This window comes from Lissotriton helveticus, chromosome 2_1 (genome assembly GCF_964261635.1).
Source record: "Lissotriton helveticus chromosome 2_1, aLisHel1.1, whole genome shotgun sequence".
In the NCBI taxonomy this organism is placed as follows: domain Eukaryota; kingdom Metazoa; phylum Chordata; class Amphibia; order Caudata; family Salamandridae; genus Lissotriton; species Lissotriton helveticus.
This window is the reverse complement of record NC_136059.1, coordinates 264,228,040-264,249,896: the sequence shown is the minus strand read 5'-3', so window position 1 is coordinate 264,249,896 and position 21,857 is coordinate 264,228,040. Positions and strand designations below refer to the sequence as shown.

At 43.3% G+C, this 21,857-nt stretch overlaps 1 protein-coding gene across 1 annotated transcript in view; it reads left to right on the top strand.

The window, feature by feature from the left end:
• The window catches only part of MYO5B (myosin VB), a 1,014,515-nt gene that overhangs the window by 368,806 nt on the left and 623,852 nt on the right, over nucleotides 1-21,857 (top strand). The window contains exon 3 of the mRNA XM_078674793.1: nucleotides 13,983-14,154. Coding sequence (XP_078530919.1) covers nucleotides 13,983-14,154 — 172 coding nt within the window. The remainder of the gene's footprint in view (nucleotides 1-13,982; nucleotides 14,155-21,857) is intronic.

Below are 21,857 nucleotides of genomic sequence, written 5' to 3'. Positions count from 1 at the left end.
ATGGACATCTCTGACACTATCCTCAACTGACTTATCCCGTTCTTTTCCATCAGATAACAATATTTCCATATTAACCACTCCTAGAACCCTTGCGTAGCCTCCAAGCCTCCATCGTCTGACCCATGCTATTCTACCTCTGTGACAGCACACGACTTGGTGCTCGAATGTGCGAATGATATTCAGCTCTGTCTCAAAGTATCATCAACACTGTGCATAAAAGGATTGAGAGAAGGCCTAAGTTCCATTTCTTAGATGACTACTCTTTACCTAAAACCTAACCCAACAAAAATGGAGTTCACCCTCATTAACAGGGTAAAATTACAAATCCGGCTCCTGTGCAAAATAAAAGTATTTCTTCCAACCCTTCTCTTCCAGTCAGCCATCCAAGCTCTCCTTCCCCGTATCAGGTTCAGCCCTCCGGCCTCCATGAATCCACTGTCACCCACTGAAAGCCACCTTCCATATTGTAGCTTTCCTGTCCTCAGGCTACGGCAAATGTGCCTTAAAGTCCAGCTCTAAACCCTCTGCTGGCTCTACAGTCACAGTTTATATTATAATAAGCATGACAAGCTATTCCTCCCAGGATGCACCTACATCAACATCATCTCTAACCAAATGACCCTGGACCTACACATGACTCAGAAGGAAAGGAGAAGGAAACAAGTCTTCTCTGTCTTTGCCCATATATGGTGGTGCCCATCTGAAGTAAGCTCCGCCCCTCCTGTGCATCAGGAAATAAGTGATGACTCATTGATTCGCCATTTTCCTCTGTTCTTCATGAACTTCTCCGCGAATTCATCATGCAACTATATGAGAATGTAAATATAATGATCAGACATTAAAAATGGTAACCATGCAAACTGTTCTGTCATCATTAATGAGGTTGTCTGTACATGTTTGCGTACAAGGTTTGTGTTTTGAAATGTCGGCCACACCTATGTAACCTGCCTGCAGTGACACACACCATCAGCTACTCTGTTAAGAATGTGCCATACAAATCCCCTCAATAAATAACCACCACTACATTGGCTATAAAACTGGGGTCAGGCTACTGGCCAGACACGTGAAATCAAGCAGAAGACCTATCTACCAAGGCACCCAGTACCATGACTGTATGTTTGTGTGCTCAGAGCCTAAACTAGAATGTGATACACATTTAATAATGAGAATGCACACTTGTTGAGTGTTTTCTGTCCATGGCACACCTGCTTCTATATCTGAATTGGTCTGCCTTGGACCGAGAGGATATAGATTTGTTTTATACTGATCTTTTTTCATGATTCAAAAAGTAGTCCCTTACTCCTGCATGAGTGACCCATGTCTGCACATGATTAGGTTTTTGACTCCGATTCACAAAGGATTTCCGGTGTTCTCTTGAAATCTTACCATTTCCCCTGGGCCTAGCAGCTCCTCTTTAATGCTTTTAAATTTTACTGAAAAATATCAAACAAGTTAGTCGACCAGTTGTGTTTCAAATGTTATTCAGGCTCAGATTTTAGAGTATAATAAAAATAAACAAACTCAGTGAAAGAAACTGTAGTTTAACTGATTTTAATTTATTCTAGATGTCCAAAGTCAAAATACAGCATGCCAGCATCTGGTTGTTAAAGTGTAGAAGTGTGTGTAACTTTGTGTAAGGACTGTTGATACCTCTGACACTAGTCACAATACATCAAGGTGCATGTTTACACATTTGCTTAGAGCATTCCCTAGTGAATACCTACTAAATTGCATTTACGACTGTGACATTTCTGTAAAATGTACATACATAAGACTCACACCTGTCATCTCCGCATGGAAGATTGCATGGTGGCTTGATCTTGTGAATCAGGATCTAGGCCTAGATGTAGGTAATTTAATTTGACCACTTCTTAAATACCTAATTTTACCGATTCAGTATTTAAGAAGTGGTAAAGTAGAGGGGGGGGGGGGGGGATGTAGGTATTACAGAATCTGTAAATGCCAAATCGTTAAGATTCGGTATTTACCGATTCTGTAAATTCCGATTCAGTAATGCCCATTGATTCCTATGGGCATTGAAGCCCATAGGAATCAATGGGCATTACCGAATCAGTATTTACCGATTCGGTAAATACCGATTACAGCAAGGGTGCAGGGGGTGTCACTTTGACACCCTCTAGCACCCCAAATACAGGCATGTGTGCCATGTGGCACACAGACATGCCCTAAGGGCATGTCTGTCTGTCACATGGCATAGGTGTGCATGCACACCTGGATTCGGTATTTTACCACCCAATTGGATTGGGTGGTAAAATACCGAATCTGAAAGGCCTTTGGGACTCAGAAGAGTCCCACCTACATCTAGAAGTTACCGAATCGGTAAAATACCGATTCGGTATTTTACCGATTCGGTAAATTTACCGATTTGGTAAAATTGGCCCCCTACATCCCAATAACCCATTTACCGGTCGGTAACGGCCGAAATCGGCCGTTACCGGCCGGTAAATGGCCACCTACATCTGGCCCCTAGTATCTTGCCTCAAAGGCAGAGTATTGATACACTTACCATGCTTTCAAGGCATCACTAAAAAGGCAGTTTCTTGAGAGAGCTCCACAGCTGAGTGATCTGAAGGAAAACAACCTGCTTTCTTGCACAGACCATCTTACTTGGCTGTTGCAGTGGGTGGCTAATGCCCTCTTGGAGGTGGTATCCTTTATGTATTCGATGCGCCAAGGTCATTCTCAGCCACAGTATTTGGGAAGGCCTGATTAACATACCACAGCAAAACACACACAATATGTTGGCCAGTTCTAGGAATTTCATCTTGTACTCTTTCCAACATTCGAAATGATCCAGCAAATACACCGCCCGGGGAGTGCCAGCATTAAATGAGTGTATGGGCAGTGCCCACATTCTTCAGGAGTCTATTCACAACATCATTCCATAACTTTACAACATGGTGTAAAGGCAAAATGTTCAAGAATAGGTGAGTAAATCCTAGTACTGGGGCCTCTGGGTGTTGTTGACATTTTATCTTATCCATTATCAACTTGCTTACCTGAAAGTACAGACAAAATAGAAATCTTCAGAAAGGTGAGTACAGATCACACATCACAGGACAGAATTGGTACTTGCAGATATCTGAATTTAAGATGAGTATAGCAAAGCCCAGTCGATGCTCCCTGCAAGTGTGAAGGCTAAGGTACATTGGATGCCAGATACAGAGTGGCCCCTGATCACTCCCAATAGAGACTGGCATGGCGAACCTCCGTTTCTGAGGGACCCAAAGCACACAATGATAAACTCATTCTAGATCTGTGGCATGACTGAGATAATGGATGTTTTCTGATGAGTGGGAATCTCTAGCCAAACATTTCTTTAGAGTCTATATGGTGATTCTTCTGCAGATAAATGCCAATTTCCGTTTTGTGAGTAAAATTATTATTATTATTTGAGTTTTATATAGCGCTGTCTAGACCCGAGGGTATCAGAGCGCTTGACATGTTGTGTGATTACATTTACAAGAGGTACATGAGGGGATAAATCAGTGCTTAATTTGTGCCGGGGCTTTCCGGTACTCAGCACCGGCACTTAATTGCCAGCACCGGGGCTTATGACTGTCTGCCACATGGTAGTGATGTCTCCCAATTTAGGTACGAGAACAACAACTTCTGTTTATTATTTAAATTTACATTTCCAATTAGTAGTATTTGCCTCCAAAGCCATTCTTATAGCTTTGGGGGCCTGTAATGGTATGAATTGTCACACTTTTAAGAGTGTGATGATTAGTAGTGTGTTGGTGCTGTCATTGGCAGTGCTGCCAGGGGCAACGGATGGTACAAGCTCTAGTGTCCTCCTGTCGAGAGCCCGGGCACTACGTTTTTTTACAAATTAAGCACTGGATAAGAGTTAAAATAAAGAGTAATACATCATTAGATGGTTATAAAGTCACAGCACTATAACACAAGGGCGCATTGAGGAAAGGCACCAATCAATCAATAAGGAGTTTGTTTGTGAGAGGTGGCCTTTCCCTGACTCCATTGTAAACTGCGCCCTCGGGATGCATGCGAGGTACATGTTGCGGCCGGGTGTCTCACTACACCCATGCGGCTGCTGCCCCCCGGAAGTTACAAGCTGTCCTGCGAACAGGGATTCTCCTGGTTTCCCTAGTAGGCCGCCTGTCTCTCCAGCACAAACATGCTTTTTGCTAAATGCAAGAAGCGTGGTTTGTTTGTTTGTGGGTCTGGACGGCTCTGTGCCGTCCCCCGTTGTGTGTAGTCTCCTCCCGGCAAAGGGAACAGCTTGCTGATATAAACGAGCAGCGTGGGGCTTCATCTCAGTCTCAGAGGCAGCCTTCCCTGCCAATCCGTGTTTTGACAGGAGGCTTCTGTGGCTTTCTGTGGTGATCTGTTCTAGATACCATTTGTTATAATTCTATTACTAGAATTCTGTGATGTAATATGTAGTGTTCTCATGATCTGAGTGTTCCTATGCTCCGCGACTCGATTCCCTGTTTCCCTGTGCGGCAGTTGGAGCTGCTCTTCTCCCCTTCAGGCTGGACGGCTCTTTTACACAAATAAACCTATGACCTCCTATATCAGTCTGCGCCTCGTCTTTACAATGGCGACAGAGGATGGTCAGCTGCTTCTCTGATTCTACGACGAACATCCGCCTAATACAGTAAAACTCAAAAGCAAGAACAATCAGCGCTTCACCCTGTCAAACCGATGACGACACTTTCTCTACAAGGAGTACGTGAGTACCTTTCTCAATCTTTATAACGCCTGCCGTACTCACCGAGAGCCGTCACAGCTGATCTACGCCCAGCTCTACAACGCACTACCCAAACCAGCGCGCGCAGTCATTTCTGCATCTACACATAACAGCGCTCTACTGACTTGTACAACAAACTATAATTTTCGTTCAGAACTTACTTTACCGCACTGCGCACAACTAATTTGCCGGTTCCTTTCTCTGCGAGCTACCCACTCGTTCTGATGACGTCCTAACGGATATTGACTCAGCGTCATCACGCTACAAACGCTGGTTACCATTGACGACGACGTCTCCTCACGCTTCACGCTTCACAATTCACGCAAGCCTTTCAGCAATGTCTCATCTCGTTCACACGACATGACGTTCCTGGAGTATTAAACGTCACAAAGCCTCAGCACGAAAAGACTCTGCTGCAACTATCGTCACAAAGGCGCACAAAAAAAAAAAAAAAAACTCGGCTGCAATCTCCATTATCATCACAAAGGCTTCCTCTACTTTATTATAAAAATATACTGTCTTCAATTTTTTTAATATATATTTTGTGCACAGCCAATCAAAAGCACTACATCTTCGCTGATGCACACAGCCACATATATACAAATCTCTACTATTAAAAAGAACTTTTGCACGCTGATGTACATACAACGAATAATTTACATTCAAATATCAAAACAACTACGTATTTATACAAAATTTAATTTATAAAGTGACTGATATGCACACAATGTTCATCTATTAGAGCAACATCCTCACGCTGGTGTGCACAGCTTTTCTTCACGCTGGTGTGCACAGCTTTTCTTCACGCTGGTGTGCACAGCTTTTCTTCACGCTGGTGTACACAGCTTTTCTTCACGCTGGTGTGCACAGCTTTTCTTCACGCTGATGCGCACAGCTTCTCAACAAATTAAAAAAAAAATTCTCACTTCAATTAATAAACAAAAATAGAGAATTTCACAATGCAAAGCGTTACTGCTCCAGCTCCATTTCTCCAGACTCCTGGTGATCCTCCTCTCGAATGGAAACTTTGGTTGAGATCCTTCATGGCTTATTTAGGTGCCATTGATGGCCTAAGATATCGTGCTGAAAAAAAAAAGAATCTTATGTATTATCACCTTGGAGTAGAAGGTCAAAATGTTTTTGATCATTTATCTCCTTACACTCCACCCCCTGGTGAAACCCCAGATGAATTTGAAACAGCTATAGCCAGATTAGACAAATATTTTGTCAAAACCAAGAACATGGTAGTACATCGTTATAAATTTTTTACTAGAGTTCAAAAGCCTGAAGAAAGCATTGACACTTTTGTAACTGCTTTGAAAATCCTTGCCTCCAAATGCGAATTTGATAATTTCACCTCACAACTTATTAGGGATCAACTCATTGCCCGTTGCTCTTGCAAACAAATTCAAGGAAAATTATTATCTTGCAAAGATCCTTCTTTAGATAAAGCTATAGACATAGCTAAAAGTATAGAAACATCTTTAGAAGATTCTAAACAATTAGAAGTTTCCCTTTCTAATACATCTATTTCAAGTACTGTCTCTACCAAAATGTCTACTCCCATCAAAACACCTAATTTCATTCCTCGTGACTCACGTGGTTATTTTAGAAGAATGGGGACCAGAAGACCTTTTATGCCTAATAGACAATTTAGTCAAAGTACTTTTTGTTTCAGATGTGGTTCATCTTACCATGTTTCTAATTTCAAAAATTGTCCTGCTGCTAATCAACAATGCAGTCAATGTGGCAAAAATGGTCATTTCTCAAAAGTTTGCATGAGAGGTAGAAGAGGCAATGTGCGATGTGTTATAAATGAAAATGAATCTTCCTCCGATGTAAATTCCCCAATACTTTCCACTGAATATCCAGAATGTGATGTAACTAATCAAGAATATGTTGTTGTAGTAAAAAATAGTGACAACTCCAGCTTTACACTTCATGTTCCAGATCCCGAAGTTGACACTATCATTGATAGTTATCACATTCAATTACTTGTAGACACTGGAGCTCGCATTACTATTGTGTCTCATGACAAATATTCTCAATTTTGGCAAGACAAATGTCTACTTCCTCCTGACATTCTTACTGTAGCTTTTGAAGGAAGTAGAATTAATCTTTTAGGATACTTCTGGGCTGAAATATCAATTTTCAATAAACATATTAAAGGGAAAGTTTATGTTGCTAAACGAGGCATTAACGTCCTCGGTCTCATACATCAAGCTGAATTCGGCATTACCATTAAACCTGGTTTACCCAATCCTGTATTTATTGAAGGGTACAATCCTCCTTGTTCTAAATCTTCACTTCCTGTTCCTGTATGCAACATTTTAAACAACAAATGGTGGGAAAATAAATATGAGAAAATTTTTGAAGATCGACTTGGCAAAATCACCAACTTTCAACATTTCATTAAGGTTAAAGACAACATTACCCCGATCAAACATAAACTTAGAAATGTCCCACTTAGCATTAGAAATGATTTATCCAAACATCTTAAGTCACTATGTGAACAAGGAATTATTGAGAAAGTAGAATCCACATTATGGCTTTCTCCCATTGTTTTGGCCAGGAAGAGATCTGGCGATCTTAGGATGTGTGTGGATTTACGCAGTCTCAATGAGGCCATCTGGGTTGATGGTTTTCCCCTTCCCCGTATTGAAGATTTAATAACTAAGGTGGGCTCTTCCACATGGTTTTCCAAACTTGATCTTAAAGCAGCCTACCACCAAATTGAATTACATCCTCTCTCACGACATCTTACTGCTTTTGTAACGCCAGATGGTGTTTTTCAATTTCGTCGTCTCCCTTTTGGCTTGGCTTCTGCGGCTGCTGTCTTTCAGCGTATTATGTCAGAAATGTTTGAAGGACTCACTAATGTTGTGGTTTTCCAAGATGACATTCTCATTTTTACTGAAACTGAAACTGAACATGAGAAAGTCATTGACCAAGTGTTCAACATTTTAGAACAAAGAGGTGTAACTTTACAAAAAACTAAATGTATATTCAAAACGAGAGAGGTAGAATATCTTGGTCATATCATTTCCAAAGATGGCATTAAACCCAGACCAGGTTTAGTCAAAAGCATTATTGAAGCTCCTCCTCCCTCAAACAAAGAGCAACTTTTGTCCTTCCTGGGTCTTTGTGAATTTTACTCCAAATTCATGAAAGACTATGCCAAAACTACTGAATGTTTTAGACTTTTACTTAAAAAAAGCGCTACCTTCAGTTGGTCTGATGAATGTGAAAAAGGTTTTCTGCTAATTAAAGAACATATAACTAGAGCTCCTGCTCTTCAACCATTCAATGGAGATAGAGAAACTATGGTCACTGTTGACGCCTGTGAATATGGCTTAGGAGCTGTTCTTTCTCAATTGGCTTACGGAAAAGAATTCACAGTGGAGTTTGCCTCCAGGACTCTTCGTCCTATTGAAAGAAAGTATTCAGTAATAGAGAAAGAGCTTCTGGCATGCGTCTGGAGCGTAGAGAAATTCAAATCCTACTTATGGGGCCGACCATTTGTTCTTCAGACCGACCATAAACCTCTTGCCGATATATTGTCAGGCAAGAATATCAATCGCACCACTGCACGTTTGGCTAGACTTTCTACCAAACTATTAGAATTCAATTTCAAAGTTATTTACATTCCAGGTAGCAAAAACAAACGAGCAGATTGTTTACCCAGATTACCTATACAAGATTCTGAAGATAAAGATTGGGAGAATGAGATTGAAGAATGCTTTGTGGCCAACATTTCTGAAGATTCTATTTCCTTTGCTGAAAGTGATTGGATCAAAGCAGTCGAGAATGATGTTGTACTTAAAGATGTATCTTCTTTTATTCAAAAAGGTTGGCCCAAAGAAAAATCTCTTTCTCCTGAACTTCAGATCTATTGGAAAATTAATTCAGAACTTTCATTAGTAAATGGCAAAGTTGTTAGAGGCAATAAATGTATCCCTCCTTCTGTTTATCCGGAGAAAATAATTAATAATGCACATTCTGGACACCTAGGAGCTACCATTACCAAGAGAAATGTCAGGTCAAATTTTTGGTGGCCTAAAATGGACAATCAGATTGTTGAAACCATCAAAACTTGCACGCGGTGCAATTCTAGTGATAAAGTTCTTATTTTAGAGGGTGTTAGTAATTCTGTTGTTCCTCCTCCTATTAGAGCTTGGCAGAAAATTGGTCTGGATTTTTTAGGTCCATTTCATGTCCTTCCCAATACTTCAAAATATTTCCTGGTACTTGTTGATCATCTTTCCAGATGGGTTGAAGTTGAACCCATTAATGTTCCCAACACTAGAAGTGTCATTGATTGTTTGAGTAAAATATTTTTGAGGGAAGGTTGTCCGGAAGAAATTCTCACTGACAATGGTGTACAATTTATTTCCAAAGAAATGAGCATTTTCTTAAAAAATTGTTGTGTTAAACATACTAGAACTCCCTTATATCATCCCCAGAGCAACGGCAAAACTGAGAGATTCAATAGAGTCATTGTGGAATGTGTGCAAGCTGCTTTCAGGTCAGGCAATTGTATATTTCAAGCTGTAAGAGATCTCATTTGGTCCTATCGTATTTCTCCTCATGTTGCCACTGGATTTTCTCCTTTCGAGCTTATGAGAGGAAGAAAAGCCTGTTCCCAAGATTTTCCTTTTTGGATGGCTAAAAGTTTCCACAAGGGATGTAATTTGGAAGAAGTGTGGCAATGTGCCAACGAGAAATCTTTGACTTCTCTACCCAATAATGAACATTCATACAAAAAATTGCTCCCCAATATTCGAGCAGGTGATTGGGTCAGAATCAAGAATCCTGTTACTGTTAAGAAAGGTTTTTCAAAATTTCTTGATTCTCAACAGGTGGTCGAAGTTCGCAAAAATGCTGTCAAATTGTCTAATGGTAATTGGTGGAGTACCTCTCGTGTTGCCAAAGATCCTTCCCATACAACTGTTTTTTCTCCTAAAATTGTTGATATTGGAAATAATTTAAGGAAGAGTTCAAGAACAACTGTCAGACCAAACAAGTTTCGTGATTACGTTTGACTTTTCTTTTACTACTGTCATTTAATCCACGGGATTGTTTTTTTTTTCAAAAAGGAGGGAGGTGTGTGGTGATCTGTTCTAGATACCATTTGTTATAATTCTATTACTAGAATTCTGGGATGTAATATGTAGTGTTCTCATGATCTGAGTGTTCCTATGCTCCGCGACTCGATTCCCTGTTTCCCTGTGCGGCAGTTGGAGCTGCTCTTCTCCCCTTCGGGCTGGACGGCTCTTTTACACAAATAAACCTATGACCTCCTATATCAGTCTGCGCCTCGTCTTTACACTTTCCCCATACTCCATAATTTATAGCATCAACAAAGTCATATACCACTGGTAATAGGCTTAGTTTAGGAGACCTTCTGGTCTCCCCGGCGTGGGATGGCTGTTGGACTCAAAGCAGGGTGCGCTGCTGTCTGAACATTTCCCTACAGCTGGTCCTGGGCCACTGCCATGTGTGCTTGGCATGCTGCTTACTGTATGTCTTGGCCCCACATGGAGTCTCTCTGCTTGCCATAGAGGGGTTCCATTTTAAATGGTTTATTATATCGTTGTCATAGGTGGGAGACAGCCCTACTTTCTGGTGTGTATGCACCTTGAAAAAGTGGTTGTTGAGCATATGGTTGCCACAGATAGTTCAAGCGCAGTCTTCCAAACACACAGAACGCGGCTGCAGTCCAGACCCAACCCTTGCTTTTTAGGTGTGCAGATAACAAGTAGATGAGCCGAGGCGCGCGGGGATGCATTTTAGGACACACCCCCTCTCTCAGAGAGTTCAAACATGTATGCAAAATGTTGTTTGCAATTGTTTCTTTTTTAATGACAGAAGATAGCACAGTTAATCGCAGTGAGGCATTCAGAACACATCTTGTGCATGCATTATCCAATAGAATGCATTCATTCACAAGACATATCTTGTGCGGGATAAGCTATGCAACAACATCTATTCATTCACAAGTCGTTGTGCGGGGTAAACTGAGCAATAACTTCAATTCGTTCACAAGACATATCTTGTGTGGGATAAGTTATGCAATAACATCCTTTCATTCACAAGATGTTGTGCGGGGAAAGCTAGGCAGTAACTTCTATTCATACACCAAAGACATATCTTGTGCGGGATAAGTCATGCAATAACATACATTTATTCCCAAGACGTTGTGCGGGTAAGCTAGGCAGTAACTTCAATTCATACACAAGAGACATACCTTGTGTGGGATAAGTTATGAAATATCATCCATTTATTGGCAAGACATTGGGCAGGGCAAGCTATGCAGTAACTTCAGCCAATACACAAGAGAATTATCTTGTGCAGGATACGTTATGTAATAACATCCATTCATTCCCAAGACGTTGTGCGGGGTAAACTATACAGTAATTTAGTTTCATACACAAGAAAAGTCTTGAGTTGGATAAGCATTGCAATAACATCTATTCATTCACAACACATACCCAGTGGGTGTTAGGCTATGGATTATCTAATAAAATCTGTTTATTTACAACCCATATCTCGTGCAAATAAACTATGCATTAGCCAATAACAAATATGGATTCACAACACAAATCTTGTGTGTCATGGACTATGCATTACACAGTACCATCCATTAATTCACAAGGTATGTCTCGGAAGGGTTAGACTATGGATTATATCCATTTACATGACTTTATTTGAAAGGTAGGTTATTCGTTATATCTAATAACAAGACATACCTCCTACGGGATAAACTATGCAATAACATCTAGTAACATTCACTCATTCACCACATATAACTTGTGCACGATATGCTATGCATTATACCTTGTAACATTCATTCATTCACAACATGTCTCAGGGAAGAAAGTTGTTCGTTATATACAATAACATCCATTCTTTCAGAACATGTATCTTATGTAGGATATGCTGTGTATTATTAAATGACATTCATTCTTTCACTACATATAGTGTGCGATAGGCTATGCATTATGCAATAGCATCCATTCATGCACACCTCCTATGTCATGCAGTATAGGCTGTGCATTATCCAAAAGCATTCATCCAATCAAAGCACATATCTCGTGCGCAATAAGCTGTGCATTATGCAATAACATTTATTCATTTACAAGACATATCCTGTGAGCAATCGGCTACACATTATAAAATAGCATCGATTCATTTGCAAGACGTCTCATGCTCAATAATCTATGCATTATTCAATAACTTCCATTCATTGCTCACTGAATATTACCAAACAATCCAGTTTCTCATCCTAGTACTCTGTAAAAGGCTGATATCTATTGGGAGGGACCAGTGTTGTCTGTTTGTCTGGGGAATGCATTAGGAAAGCAGTTCTTCGTAGGGTACCGATCTGCACGGATTCCTCAGCATTGCATCTGCATAGGCACCCTGAGTGGGGCACAGACCTACTACTTTTTGATACAGTAAATCTAGTTTGGCCTTTTTTCCTTTTTGCAGTTTCATAGGGCGCAGTGTAAGTACAAGAGAGTTTTTTTCCATAATGAAATAAAACTATTGTGTAGGCAATAAAAACCATTGGCATTAAAACCACCAGCCATTATTAGATTTAAGAACAATATGACAAAAACCAGGACTTAAAAGTTAAAGCATTTGTTTTTATACCACAAAATCCACAAATCTATAAGAGATGTATAAACTGGCTGTAGATTATACCCTTGTCTAAGAATTTCGCCATCAGATTTAGTTTTTTGAAGTGTAAATACACATTCTGTCTTTGGGGCCGATTGGCTTTGCCAGTAGTTTTTAGCTATGGTTTCTAGAACTGGACCAGTAAATAAAGTGAAAAAAATGAGTGAAAGTGGTTTTGCAGAAGAGAAGCAACAGGCAACAAAGAATGTGGTTGTAGGTGGGGGAAGCAGAACAAATCGTGAGGGGGTTCTAAAACAACACAAAGGAGAGCAGGCGAAGCAATGAGTGTGGGAGCGGCGAGGACCAAGTGGGGAGCAGCACACGGGTGAGAAAGCAGTGGGGAAATATGAGAGTGACCACAACATGGAGGATGGGGAAGGGGAGAAGCGCATCGCTGATAGTGAGTAACACTGAGTGCTGGGGAGAGAAGCACACAAGGGAGACAGCTGGAAACCACATGCACGCTTGTGGAGTGCTTAACCAAAAAGAAAAAAAGATAGAGCTTGAAAAGAGATTCAAAAGAGATTGTAAAGAGGATGTTGTCCCTAGGTAAGACAAACACAAGATTGTCAAGCGGGGACACGATCAAGAAACAGGCAAGTGAGCGTGCTAGGAAAGCCAACTACAATGGGCAGGCTCCAAGCCTCTGTATGTTGTTGGTAAACCCATAATCCATCTTTTGTAAACTGTTTGCGCTGTCTGGTAGGCTCAAGAATATTGATCCATGTGGCAGCTGCAACCACACACACCTGCTCTAGAGTTGAAAGATTGCTGATGTGCCACAAACATGCACTGTGAAGAAGATTTAGGCCTGTTTGCGGGATTTAGGGGCATCCTGATTTGTCCTTAAACTTGTCTTTATGACCAAATTAGGATTCAGAGGTGTGTGAGAACACCACACCACCACTTACTTTCACCCGCACGTGTTTCTGCAGAAAAACATGACCATATGTGAATATGCTAGAGCATCTATGTACCATTACCACTTTAGAACATAAAAGGTGATGATAATTTAGCATCTTTGTGTTAGCTTGGTGACCTGGCATGGTGTCTGGCCAGTCTGATGTTGACAGGGGCTGCTCTGAGAAAGACAGGGTCTCTGTTTGTAGCAGATCCTTAGACCACAGTAAGTAAAAAAAAAAGCAAAGAAACCCTAGCGATATAATTGTAGGGTTTTTTTTTTGCATTTGTGTAGCGCTTACTTGCCCCTCTGTTGGGGGCTGTCAGATTGCAGTTGTACTGTACTGTACTGTATTAATGGATTTGTGTAGCAGTTACTACCCCTCTGTGTGAAACTATGATATTGCAGTTGTATTATTGCACTGTATTGTATCGCAAGGATAGCGCTTACTACACTTTGTGAGGCGCTGAAAATCTTATCCACACAGATAGCTTGCAGCACTGTGTGAGTTACATCCATTAATTGTTGAAATGATGTCATTTATTTTCAGATTTTTGATGTAAAGACTCATTGCCAACAAATTTCGGCTTGACTTAGAATTCAGTAGTTGCATGTCAACGATTTTTCTAACCTGTCCTTTTCTTTATGTTTCTGCCATTTTAGCTCTATGAATATCCGCTCGACTCCAAAAGTAACCAGCTCCCATTCCTGCGTAACCCGGACATTCTGGTGGGAGAGAATGACTTGACGGCTCTCAGCTACCTCCACGAGCCTGCCGTGCTGCATAATTTAAAGGTCCGCTTTCTGGAGTCCAACCACATCTACACGTACTGTGGTAAGCAAAGTCTGAAATTGATACAGCATGGCGATTGAACACCGTTTATTCGCATCAATGATGCATGTTTGTTACGGGTGGGTGACTCGCAGCCTCAGTGACTGGTAGCGACTGGTTATTGAACCAAAATATTGTTACTGCTATACTCTGGATCAGGAACCTCCAGCGAGTAGCTCGGGAGCTACTGGTAGCTCACCAGCACCTTTGAAGTAGCTCTCAGAGGTAATGCTGAGCCCATTATCTCACTCAGAGGGTTTTTGCATATTAAAAAAAGGCAGCACTGCTCATTTCAAGGCCGTTAGAATGGCAACAAGCAAAACTAATGTCCTGGCCTCATAATAAGACTCACTGTGCCAGAATTTGCAGTATGTCTATACTCTGTCTAGTTAAGTCACAAGGAGTTCGGCCATGTTGTAGGTCATGCTGTACCAGTCAAACTCTGTGTGTGCAAAAAGGACCATGAGAAGAGTGCCGCCAGTAGTCTGAGTAGTAATCAGTGCTGACCCACCTACATGTGGTACTGCAAGAGCCGCAGTGAAATCGTGTACGTTGGTTCCTTGATTAGCCCAGGAGCTGAGCAGAGCAGGGTATGGCTACAGAGCGTAGACAATTAAGAGCCTCATGAGCATTCACTTGCGTGTTTATCCATTTGTACACATGTATGCGTTTGTGTGTGAGACATTGTGTCCCTCCCTAATAAACAGTGTTGCTCCGAGGAAGATGCGCCTAATGTCAAGGACCACCAAAGGTATCTGCCACCCCCAATTATAAGGGGTTCACCTCTGGCACAATTCATTGCATACTAGTGTCAATGGAATTATAATGGCCATCGACGACGTATTTTGAGCATTCCTGGTCTAGTTGTGGCATATTGGCATCGATGACTGGCATTTTAATAGCATGCCTGGCCTACTTTTAGCTAGGCCTGACATATTGGTGGAAATAGGGTCCTTCCCCAATTCAGGCAAGCAAGAGTTCCTTTAACTAGTAAGGCGGAATTTCAGGCCTCTAAAACATCTACTAGGAATGTTTCCTGAATGCCCTTGCACACAACAGTTACATATAACAAGATTTGTCTGTGTAGACACTAGCAAAATTAGAAACAAAGCCTGTGGATAAACAAAAATAAATCATTTGGTTCATCATAAATACAATGTTTTAATGTTCTTCAAAGCAATCCAGCCGACACGTGTTTCGTCCACAACCGGAACACGGAAAGACTGCAGCTTGAATTTGAGCTCGTCTTTGATTATCAAACAGCGGCTCGAACACGAGGGGTCCCCCGCTCTGATATACGCTGTTTTCACAGATGTTCTTGTCAACTCCCTTGGACAGTTATTTCAACAGATTCCGATTACAATACCTTCTGATGGTGAACTAATACGGTTTCACCTGATGTTATGTTTTGGCAACCTTACTATACTTCGACATTACCTACTGAGGGTGAACATGGTTCCACCGGCTCCCACATTGGCAAAACCCAGGAATACTTGTTGAATCAACCCCTGATCTGGTCCTTTTTCATACAGCACGCACGATTCTCTATTGAGTCCTGGGCCCTGCCGGGTCGGAATTATCACCGGCGGAGCAACTTCCCTAGAGACTGATCAGTCACCATAGCCCTGAGGAGTCGCGGAAGCACAATCCCACATGCGACGAAACACGTGTTGGCTGGATTGCTTTGAAGAACATTAAAACATTGTATTTCTGATGAACCAAATGATTTATTTTTTGTTTATCCGCAGGCTTTTTTTCTGATTTTGCTAGTGTCTACACAGACCAATCTTGTTATTTGTAACTGTTGTGTGCAAGGGTATCCTGTTGCGAATTTCTAAGTGTACTGGCCTCGGCTGAAAAAACACTGGGGGGTTACAGGGCTTATCCCCTCACCCTTTTTTGCACCATAATCCCACCCGAGATTAACAGACCTATTTGCGTTCACATTTGGCAGTGCGCCCTTCTCCCTTTTTCCCTGACTAAAAACCCTTTGGAATTACAAGTTTCCTGAATGGTCTGTAATTCCACATTTACTGCAGTAAATCTGAAAGGAATCCCTCGAGAGTTGGCTTATTTATATCTGATCCGCGTGGCACATTAGGTACTGCCTGTCCAAGATGGCTGCCGAAAGGCTTAACTGAAGAGATGTTCTCTCCAGATTGTCTTTTTTTGTTGAATAAATCATAGAGCATGGCACATACACACCGGGGATAGGCAATATAAACACATCCTGCCCTGACTCAATTTACAAGTGGGTCTGATTCACACTGGTGCAGTCAGGAAAGTCAAAGGTTTACTCTCCTACACGTTGCATGAATTTCCACAATTCATGCAATTGAAAGAATTTAATTCCACGACTTCTCCTGAGAACCAGCCGCCGTACAGGTGACCAGTTGCATTTAAATGCGTGTACATTAATGTAGATGGAAATGTGCCAAGTCTACTATACCACATGCACAAATGTAATGCAGAAGTGCATTGGTAGTTTAAAGTTTTTTTTTGGTTTCAATTGTGAAATATTTTTCTCCGTCCAGGATCCTTATACTTACGCGCCCAACTATTTTTCGGGATATTCAACCCACTTTCATCACCTTTTGCTGGTGGCCCAAGCCAGGATGTTCACAGCCTGTCCCCTTTGAGCTGAATCAGGCCAATACTATTTCAACATCTTTAATGTGTTCAGGATGTATTAACAGAGCGGGTACAGCCTTGTGTAAATGATTTTCTGCTGGTAAGACTATTTTCTAAATTCGATTGTATTGTAATTTTCAACGTCAGTGCGGGGTTCATTCTCCTTCTATGTAATGCAAGTTAAAAAGGAAGCTGGGATTGTTGTTTTCACAACCTGTTGAAGCGGTGGACATTGTTAGCAGATAATATTTCCATAAGTTACTTTAAGAGATGTGAGCTTCGAGTAATTTGCTGTTTTTGCGTTAAGGTGTGATTGCGGATCTGTGTTGGTTTGTGTCCTTGTATTCCTTGCCCTCTCCCATTGACCAGCACTGAACTTGGTTGGGAAGTCTGGTGAATTCATCTTTCACTGGGTCCCGGGTTGGCATCTGTGGTCTGAAGGCCCTTACTAGATTTTTGGTTGCATATTTGATGGGGATTCTGAGATATGAGAACCCATTTCCATTTTCGCTTTCTTAACCTGTTACATGACCAGGGGACAGAAGAACTGCTGGTTGTCTTTAGGGGCTTAGCAGCTGCATTTTTTCCCAATCAATAAAGATGGTGGGAACTGGGAAAACAAATTGAGATATCCCGAGAGGCTTTCTTCAAGAGTACCTGACACCGCAGAAAAGCAGAGTCGAGTTCTTTAAGGCATACCAGTGGTGCCCATGCGCTTCTGCTGCAGCAGTGTGCGAAAGAAGAGGTCCGTCCCCACACTCTCCTTAACCTCATCGCTGCTTGAGAGTTTCCACTGCTGTGCTGGACAGCAATAAAAACAGGTGTGGTCATGACGAGCTCAGCTCGTCATAAGCACATGAGCACTGTGCTGCATTACGAGCTCGTCATGAGCATGGAAGGGGTTATAACCGTCCAGGAACAAGCAGTCAAACTACAGCAAAGACACAACGCTTAAAGGGAAGCAGGTGCCTTAATCAAATAGAGCTGCCATGATTGACTGTACTTCAGGCACGTAAAAGGCGTTTGTCTTGCAGGTATTTGTTGTCTCACACAGAATGAAGCATTCATTAGGTGTCTGATATCCCGCTAAGGAGCCGAAGAACTATACAGGATTCTTGTGGTTAAATTTGTTTTTATTTCTTATTGATTGAGTCTAAGCAGCTTTTGTATTGTGTGATTTATCCACTTATAGGATCGCTTATGGCTGACCATGGCTGGGCTCTCTTCCCTGTGAACCAGAGCTGTAGATTGATTAAAATAGATTCACCATTCAGAGGTGCACATGTGTTTTGAGAAGAAAAGAAAAAGATACCTTTCAGGTTCTAAGTCTCCTTACAGATGAACACAAAATCTGGTAAAACTTTGGTGGGAACTGGATAACAAAAGTAACCATTGCGGACAACAAATGCAGATGAGTTGATCCCCGAGACCTAACACCTTCAGTCATAGTATGTAGTGTATGACCTTTCGTAATTACCTGCCATTCCAACAGGGTGGTTTATTCTTTTAAATAAAAACAATGTCTAGGACATGATTTCATTAATTAGGGTGTGGTTAGAGATGAGGGTATACAAGTAGGGCTTCGAGTACTTAATCCTTTGGCTGCGTTTGACATATTCGATCATATCATCTCATAAAAGGTGCATTAGCAGGCCAAGCAATGGAATGGTTCAATCAATCAATCAATCAATCAATCAGAGTACTTGTAAATCGTGCTACTTACCCGTGAGGGTCTCAAGGCGCTGAGGGTAGGGGGTGCCGCTACTGCTCGAAGAGCCAGGTCTTGAGGAGTCTTCTGAAGACGAGTAGGTCTTGGGTCTGCCGTAGGTGGGTAGGGAGGGTGTTCCAGGTCTTGGCGGCGAGGTAGGAGAAGGATCTGCCGCCGGAGGTTGTTCGTTGGATGCGGGGGACAGCGGCGAGGGCGAGGCTAGCGGAGCGGAGCTGGCGGGTGGGGGTGTAGAAGCTGAGTCTGCTGTTCAGGTAGACTGGTCCGGCATTGTGGAGTGCTTTGTGTGCGTCGGTGAGGAGCTTGAAGGTGATCCTCTTGTCGACGGGGAGCCAGTGTAGGTCTCTCAGGTGGGGGGTGATGTGACTGCTGCGGGGGGCGTTGACAATCAGTCGGGCAGAGGCGTTTTAGATGCGTTGTAGTCGTCGTAGGTGTTTGGCTGGGATTCCTGCGTAGAGTGTGTTGCCGTAGTCCAGTCTGCTGCTGGCGAGGGCCTGTGTCACTGTTCTTCTGGTTTGGGTTGGGATCCACTTGTAGATCCTGCGGAGCATGCGGAGGGTGTTGTAGCAGGAGGAGGAGACAACGTTGACCTGTTTAGACATGGAGAGGGAGGAGTCAAGGATAAATCCTAGGTTGCGTGCATGGTCGGTGGGTGCTGGTGCTGTTCCCAGTGTGGTCGGCCACCAGGAGTCGTCCCAGGCTGAGGGGGTGGGTCCGAGGATGAGTACCTCCATCTTGTCTGAAATCAGCATCAGACGGCTGTTCCTCATCAAGTCGGCGATGGCCTTCATTCCCTCGTGGAGGTTGGTTTTGGCGGTGTGCGGGTCCTTGGTGAGGGAGAGGATGAGCTGGGTGTCGTCGGCGTAGGAGATGATGTTGAGGTCGTGTTGGTGGGCCACTAGTGCGAGGGGGGCCATGTAGACGTTGAACATCGTCGGACTGAGGGATGAGCCCTGGGGGAGGCCGCAGATGATGTCGGTGGCCTCGGATCGGAAGGGCGGGAGGCGGATGCACTGGGTTCTGCCGGAGAGGAAGGACGTGGTCCAGTCAAGGGCCTTCTCTTGGATTCCGGCTTCTAGGAGGCGTGTCTTTAGAGTGCGATGGCAGACCGTGTCGAAGGCGGCTGACAGGTCCAGGAGGATGAGGGCTGATGTTTCGCCGTTGTTGAGTTGACGCCTGATCTCGTCTGTGGCGGCGATGAGGGATGTCTCGGTGCTATGGTTTCGTCTGAACCCGGACTGGGACGGGTCCAAGATGTTGTTGTCTTCCAGGTGGCGGGCCAGTTGCATGTTGACAATTTTCTCGATGACCTTTGCTGGGAATGGGAGCAGGAAGATGGGCCAGAAGTTCTTGAGGTCCTTGGGGTCCCCCTTGGGCTTCTTGAGGAGGGCGTTGATTTCGGCGTGTTTCCAGATTTCCGTGAATTTCGCTGTTTTGAAAGAGATGTTGATGACCTTCCGTAGTTGGGGTGCGATGGCAGCATCTGCTTTATTGAATACATGGTGTGGGCATGGGTCTGACGGAGATCCTGAGTGGATGGAGTTTGTGACCTTGCGTGTCTCGTCGTCGTTGACGTTGGACCAGGAGGTCAGGCGGTTGGCGCTGGTGGTGTTCACAGGGGAGGTGGGGTCTGGCGTAGTCGGGGCGGTCATGGTGTTGAAGCTGTCATGGATGTCAGCGATTTTGCGGCGGAAAAAGATGGCTAGTGAGTTGCACAGTTCTTGTGAGGGCGGTATGTCGTTGGCGTTGGCGCTGGGGTTGGAGAGTTCCTTTACGATGCTGAAGAGCTCTTTGCTGTCATGTGCGTTGTTATCCAGGCAGTCTTTGAAGGAGGATCTCTTGGCTAATCTGATGAGGTGGTGATGTCTGCGGGTGGCGTCCTTGTGGGCTGTGTGGTTGTCCGGAGTGTGTTTGTGGAGCCATATCTTCTCCAGTTTCCGGCATGCGCGTTTGGAGGTCTGCAGCTTGTCGGTGTACCAAGTGGCTCTCTTGTTGGCCTGGTTATTGGAGGGTTTCTTGAGTGGGGCGAGGGTGTTGGCGCAGTCGTCGATCCACTGTCTGAGGATTGCGGGCTGCGGTGTCTGGGTTTGTGGGATCGGTGGGTGGGTTTTGGGCAAGGGTGATGATCAGCTGGTCTTCGGTGACTTTGCTCCAGCAGCGGCGAAGTAGCTGTTTGGGTGAGGTGGTGCGTGGTTGGTTTATTGAAGGTGAAATGGATGCAGCGGTGGTCGGTCCAGTGGAGTTCGGTGGTGTGGTTGAAGGTGACGTGGGTGCTTGTGGAGAAGACGGGGTCCAGCGTGTGGCCAGCGGCGTGGGTGGGTGCAGTGACGAGCTGTCCAAGGTTGTTGGGGTTGTCGATCAGGGTGGTGGAGTTGGTGTCGTTGTTGTTCTCGAGGTGGAAATTCAGGTTGCATTTCTTCTTTAGTAGCGGATCCCAGGTTGTGTTTCTCAGCTTTTCAATCTTATGAACTGCCTCTAGCCTGCAGAGGGCTGCACAGTTCCGCACACATCTGGTTTAGTGTTTACTGCTATAACCTGGAGAATGAGTGCATTCTTACAAATATAAGGTACTCTCCTAACCTATGACTTATAGCTTTGCTGAGATTTGACCATCTGCAAATCTGATCCATCGGGCACTTGGGGAAGAACTTTGCACTCTTTCATAATGGAATAGCAGCACATTTCCTAAAAATGAAGGATTGCAAGACTGAGATACTGATTAGTGGGCTTGGCATGTCTTGTTGATCAAGAAAGCTTTGCCCGGGGCTCCTCGGCACTCTGCCCACCTTGGTACCCAAGGCGAGAAACCTGTTTGTTTTATGACAAATATTTTTCCTTTGGCATCCAAGTTTTATGGGTGGTTTGTTTGCTTTCTACAACTTTGATTTTCAACCTTGGCTTTTATCCCTTCAGAAAAGCATATTATTATTATTATTATTATTATTGTGTCTTTTATAAAGCGCGCAGCTACCCCAACGGGGTGTCCCGGCGCTAATTGATTGTAATGGGGTCCCTACAGAAAGAAACCTAAGACAAGCAGTCACTGGCAAAAGAGTAAGGTTTTCAAAGCGCGGTGGAATTCCGATTCCGTACTACTCATGCGCAGGTTGAGAGGCAACTTGTTCCAGCGTTGGGCAGCGACAAGCTCAAATGTTCTGCCTCCAGAAAGAGATTTTTTTAATCTGGTTGTGACCAGCAGGCATTTAGAGTTGGAACGAAGCGATCGAAGGTTACAGTAAGGGCGAAGGATGTATCTCAGATGGGCAGACCCCTTGTCCTGCGTGGCACGGTAAGCTAGTGTCATAGCTTTAAACTCAATGCGCTTGCTCATGGGTAGCCAATGCAGTTC